Source organism: Notothenia coriiceps, unplaced genomic scaffold (genome assembly GCF_000735185.1).
Source record: "Notothenia coriiceps isolate Sejong01 unplaced genomic scaffold, NC01 NC01_scaffold00013359, whole genome shotgun sequence".
NCBI lineage: Eukaryota > Metazoa > Chordata > Actinopteri > Perciformes > Nototheniidae > Notothenia > Notothenia coriiceps.
Genome location: NW_011346060.1, coordinates 6,974 through 13,389, shown reverse-complemented (window position 1 = coordinate 13,389; position 6,416 = coordinate 6,974). Strand labels below are relative to the sequence as shown.

At 40.3% G+C, this 6,416-nt stretch overlaps 1 protein-coding gene across 1 annotated transcript in view; it reads right to left on the bottom strand.

Annotated features, from left to right (window-relative positions):
• Window positions 1–4,667, bottom strand: part of ogfrl1 (opioid growth factor receptor-like 1) — a 15,447-nt gene extending 10,780 nt beyond the window's left edge. Inside the window, exon 1 of the mRNA XM_010774015.1 lies at window positions 4,332–4,667. Coding sequence (XP_010772317.1) covers window positions 4,332–4,520 — 189 coding nt within the window. The 5' untranslated portion in view covers window positions 4,521–4,667. The remainder of the gene's footprint in view (window positions 1–4,331) is intronic.
• Between the last annotated feature and the right edge of the window lie 1,749 nt (window positions 4,668–6,416).

Below are 6,416 nucleotides of genomic sequence, written 5' to 3'. Positions count from 1 at the left end.
AAGGACATTTTATAGGGGTGACTAAGGAAATTTTAAGACCCTACCTCTAGGTCGTAGTGTTAAATGAGATTTGCATGTAAGGGGAAGTAAGTGGGTGGAGTCGTTATTGGAGAGAGGTTACAGGGACACAAGACGGAACTGAGTTAGATTCGCGGATCTACAGTTCTCTCCATCATTCACATATTATATAAATAACTCGTCATGTGAGAAAGGTAACTTAGTATTGTTCAGTATGACTTACATTTAATGTTTGACTGACATTTCATTCAAGGGGTCAACCCTGTAACCTGTAAAACCTTTCTAGTTTCAGGGTTCGTCATAACATATTATTAAATCGATAAGATACATTACACGTGTCTTTTATTTATCACATTGACTTATGCACCCTACCCTTTAACGGATATTCGGAGTCATTTTGTATATTGTGTGTGTGTTTTCGAAGAAATTACTATTCTTCATATTAATTTTGTATTACGTGGTAAGGTAAAAACTCTCTCTCGTATGGAATTCCTTGAGTCTTTTATTAGAGAATAGCTTGACTCCTAGGCATTTTGTATGACTACGGAGAGAACTGTAGTCATCGGCAAATACTCATAATAGGGGTCCAAACTAGGTATAACACCTATACCACAAATGATACTCGTGTATCTCTAAGGGACAAATGTACTTATTTATGATCGATTGGACCGGTAAGCTACGGAAAGAGTAGATTTGATAAGTCATAACATAGAAGAGATAGTACTTATTTCTGCTTTTGAGGAGAGGTCTTCACTCCGCGAAACGGCGGCGACGGCGGTAGTGACTAAATTGACTACTTTGACGATGTCGCTCTGCTAATGAAAGGAAGAAACTTTTTTTACAGAGATACAGGTGACAACAGACCCCCTCTTTTGTATATTTGGTTCCTAGCATCGAAACTAAAGCGATCATAATTGTTAACAGGACTTGTAAACCACACACCGGAATGGAGACGATGGACCCGTAGCGAAGTATGTTGCTAGACTCGACAGTTGATACCGTTGTGAGGAACTTGTAAGCGTTGCGATTACCCCTCTTGGACACACTTCGACTGTTACTCGCCGGGCCCTGGTTCGTTACTCCGCTCGTCTTGCAGTTTTTATGTTGGGCCACACCTGTAAATAATTAATATGTGTATACTATACTGTGTCGGAGTTTAGACACGTAGGATACGCGTGTCAGTGGTCGTGTGGTCCTAGAGTGTGTGTGAGGAAAAGATTGTCGTTTTGGGTCTCGGATTTACGGGTTGGGTTATTGGGTGTCCTGTGTACACTCCTCCTCCCTCTGTTGGTGTACCGTGTCCACGTGGTATTAGTTGCTGTCTGTACCCCCTTCCCCTTGTGAAAAGTTGTTGTTTTTTCGCTTGTTGGGCATTACCTACGGACTCTAGATTTTCCGGGATCCTAGTGGAGGCACTCTTACGACGGAACCATGATTTCATCGTCACTTATTGTACCATGCCATCAAAGTAACTAAAACCGTAAGAGAGTTATTCGTTCACCTTACCAGAAACTATCACTTCGTAACTGGTGTCGCGAGTTGTTTCAAGCGCGCTCACCCTATCTGGCAGTGTCCTGAAAGGTGTACCATCTTCACCCCCCCAGATTTGATTAGTAAAGTTTTTCACCTCCCTGAACAGGGTGGGAGTATATAACCGACGCTGCGGGTACTTGTTTGATCTCTTAGTTGCCTTTCCCTACACGGGTAGATGGTCTCACTACACGCTCACTAACTGTGTTTATAAAAAAACCGCCATATCTGGTGCCATGATACCCTGAAACGACCAGCAATTTGTACAAACAGGCAAGACACCTTTTGGTGGACCCGGTTCACTGTACCAAAACGAGTAGATGCCTCATATGAAAGAGAACCACGTTTACTCTAGTAAGATTTCATTTCAAGTGTGAAACATATTACAGCTAACGTGGAGAGTGGTGGCATGATGCTGATGAGGAGGTACCGTAGATTAGGTGGGTCGACGTGAGGTGACAGTGACTGTGAAAGAGGTATGTGATTTTTTGGCTTTACAACTGAAATTAATTCAAGATAAAACAGTTGCTTACAGGGTATTGACAATTTTCAAATCAACTTGTGGTTATTATAATGCAAAATAATTTGCATTGTAAAACCGAAAGTTGATTGGATTGTGCTCTTACACTTTTAGACAACTGTATTTTTATGTAAATTCTGCACGCATCTCATGTGGAGGGTATTCTCGTTCAGAGTCCAATTTTTGTGGACACCTTATTTATCACGTCCTCTATAATACCTTATGTGATCTATAACGGGTTTTATATGTCTTTATAATGTTAATGTCACTGTAGACCGTAGTCAAAAACATTCTTTACAAGTGAATGCGTATTTTTCGAGCCGTGCACTTGGAGGGCGCACACCTGCATGTGTCCCCGTTGTTCCCCCTCTCGCCGGCCACATTTCAATAATTATTGTACTCTAGGTTACGACAAAGTCTGTGTCTGTCTGTGTCTTTTCAACTTGCACTTATAAGTCTTACGTATTACTGCGCTGGTGTTGGAATATAATACCGGACGATTCCGCAGGTCTCTGGTCTCTCGTCCGGTTCCTAAATCTTCTTTATTGCCGGTAGCCTCTCTTTAACTCGACACCACACTCCTCTTGGTCACCTCTTGACCCGTCGATAGAACCACTCACTGGCCGCAATGATGTCTTACAATCGATTGCAGTTGTAGTGTTGGTCTAACACTTCAATCGATAATATATATCCGATATTGATTTCATCGTAACCTATTATCTCATTGCAATGACGTCCGACTAACTATGACTAGGTATTGTCCATTTTGATAACGCGTTCATGGTCGGCATAGAGCGCCCATGATCTCACGTTGAGGGTGGTGATGCCACGACACATGGCCTCCTCTCTGCGCTTATGCCGACGATGAACTGCTAGACCGCCTCTTACCAACACCCTCGGAGACACTATACTGGCAACATTTACGACTCCCTTTCGTCCACATCATCAGCTCCCCTCCCACGTGTCGACTAACGTCGTCACTCACCTCCCAACTCGGCCCTCGGTCACTCACTGTCGGTGGTGCGTGTGTGTTTTGTTGTGTCTGGTCCCTTGTTTGGTTTGTCGTCTTCCTCTGCCGACCTCGTCATGTCGGTGGTGTCGCAATGGATTACGTTGAGGAGGATGCAGAATTACACGCGACATGACCTCCCCCAAGGGGCATCATATGACCAATATAGACTGAAGAGCAACATTTATTTGAACATTTAAGTCAATGATACCATTCCTAGGTGAACTTAACATCAGTATGGAGTCAGATCAGTCTCAATATTAATAAATGCTCACAGAAGGATTCACTAATGTATTTTGCGATTTATATATAAATGACTCTCCACAACAATATCTCTCAATGCACTCACAAATATTTATTGTTGTTTATAAATGTACAAAAAATGGGCATTTAAACTGCTTTTTATTAATTCAAAGACGGCTCTGAATTAATAATCAAATATGTTTCCTTTCTTTACTACTGGATGAAATTACAAAATATACCCAGCATTTTCCTCATGCTAGAATAGCCACATAAAAGTATCAAACCACCTGTTAAAATGTAACAGAATACAGGAAATCTATTTTTTTTTTCGTGGGGGGGGATCCCCAAACCCCCCGTTAAAAATGTCCCCCCACATTCAGGATGCTTCCTACGCCCATGAGTTTGTTAAAGTGTTTCAGCAAATGTTAAACTGTTTCGGCAAATGTTAAAGTGGTTCAGTTAATATTAAAGTGTTTCGGCAAATGTTAAAGTGGTTCGGTAAATATTAAAGTGTTTCAAGAAATGTTAAAGTGTTTCGGGAAATGTTAAAGTGTTTCGACACTTGTAAATGTGTCTCTAGCTTTGTAAAAGTGTTTCGCATCTTGTTAATTTGTTTTTGTTAATGTTAAATTGTTTTTCTTTGGTAAAAGTGTTTTGATAGTGTCATTTTGTTTTATAAAATGTAAATTTGTTTTATAAAATGTAAATTTGTTTTATAAAATGTAAATTTGTCTCAAGCTTTTTTAAAGTGTTTCACACTTTGTAATTGTCAATTGCACCTCTCAGCCACCGTAAAGAAGCCTACAGTTCACACCATGTGAGTAAATGTCTTTTCATTTAGTATTAAATTGACATATTTCCGAATGAAGCCTTCTCACCCAGCAGCATGCTCGGTCGCCCTCTCTGTGTCCTGGCCTCGACAATAACGTGCTGCCGGGGCACACATGTTAAAGTGTCCCCTGTGTTGCCCCCCGTTGAGTCATCACATAGCCCAGATAACCCTCACTGTACCTGCGGGGACATCTCCCCGGGCTCTCCGGCGGCCCGCACGCTGTCCGCCGGGCTGACGGAGCCCGACACGCCGCTGTCATCTCCAGCCGCCGCCGGCTCGTCGCCCTCGGAGTCCGACCCCCACGTCGAGTCGCATTCCTCAACGGTGCTCGGCTCCTTGAAACGCCAGCTGCCCAACAGATTTCCCATTTAAAAAACATGCAACACCTGCTCTCTTCTGTTGTCCCTCTCTTTACACAAGCTGCTATCCTACATATTTTTGTTCATAACCTGGTATTTGTGTCCGCAGCGCATTGAGCTCACATTGCCCTCAGAGCGGAGCTTTTAAATGGCAGAAAGGGAATTTCCACATCAGCACCGATGATGCCTGTATGGGGGGTGATTAGTGCCCCAAAGCAGCGAAAGGAAGGTCTTAAAGCTACAAACCGTGGATTGTGAACTGATTACATGATAATGGTCTTGATGGTTGTTGGAAATATCATTACATTAATCTGAAGGGATTGCATTTAACCATAGGCCTATATCTAAATAACCAAAATACTATTTTATTGTTACAGCCATGTTTACTTTAGGTTATTACAGTTATTAGCATAAACAACTAACTGATGTCACTAAAATAGCCCGAAGTGACTATTATGTTTCAAGAAGCTAAGGTTTATTTGTATTTGTTTCAGGCCTGTACACCTTGGGCCCATCCAGAATGCTGCAGGTCTGGTTTTTGGTCTAGCTGAAAAGTAGACGTTACGTTAAGAGAAAAAATACTGTTCTTAGCACCTCAGCTGCATTTTATGATGACAATGAAAAGCAAGCAAATACATTTTGGCTTTACAACACATATGTTTTTTCATCATCTAAATCACAATTTGTTTTCCAAAAATGATATGTAGCGTGTATATTGTATATATCTCCTCGTATACAATGTGTAACACACAATGTTATGGTTCACAATGTTGCTGACAGAGCTCCTGCTGCTCCTCATCCTGTTGCTCAGTGGCATTAATCACTCCTCATACAGTATCCCGGTAACAGCAGCATCAGGACCAGAGCTGAGTCACGTGACACTAGAACAGGAGGAGGTTACGCTACACACCCCCCATAACATTAACAATCTCCCTCAAGGAAAAAGAGGAATGCTGGTAAGGTTGTGGGCAATACAAGCTTTGTTTGTATTTAACAGTTTTATTGTTTAAACATAATAAATATTAGAATATTTCGCTTTTGTCTCAATTCACTTTACCTCGCCTAAAATATTTTATAAATTGAGAAATTGTGTAAAGATACTACTGATCATTGATCACTTAGTTAGAGATAGATAAAATATACATACATTACAATTACATTTACTATAGTAGGTATAGTTACTAGTAATTTTTCAGGTCATGGTTTTACATAAAAAAGCATGTGATCATGTATAACATTGGCTACAACTCATTATTAACTGTTAGACAAGTATTTCCATTTTTGTTTTTTTGTGACAAATTTCAAATGTCTAATACTTTTTTTTTGCAGTTTCATCAAAAAGGGATTTTTCCCTCTTAGCTTCTGATATAGTTTCATTGTAATATGTTGAACCTCATCAATATTCCCAAAAAATAACAATTGAGAGAAAATAAATCCTGTTTCACGGGTTGGTTTTTAATCCTATTATATATTATTATATTTTATATGTATATTTTATCCCAAATAAAAATATTTAACCTATGCATTAAGTACTTTAAATCGTATAGGTTCTCAGTTTTACTTATATATTTATTTTTTATTATTGTTCACGGGAGTCTGAAATCGAAGAATTTAATTGAAAAACGACTGTTCCCCATATGCAATAACAACTAATCCACTAAAACTTGAATTTAAAACATTTATCAAGATTAATGTGCGGCCTCTCACATTAATCTTGTGACCCTTTAGAGGGGCCAGACCCATATGCTTGAAATCACTGTACTATACCACAGCCTTTATTATTTGACATTTCTGTACTAAAACTGACTGTAGAACCCCCCCCCCACACACACACACACACACACACACACACACACACACACACACACACACACACACACACACACACACGACCGACGACACGAC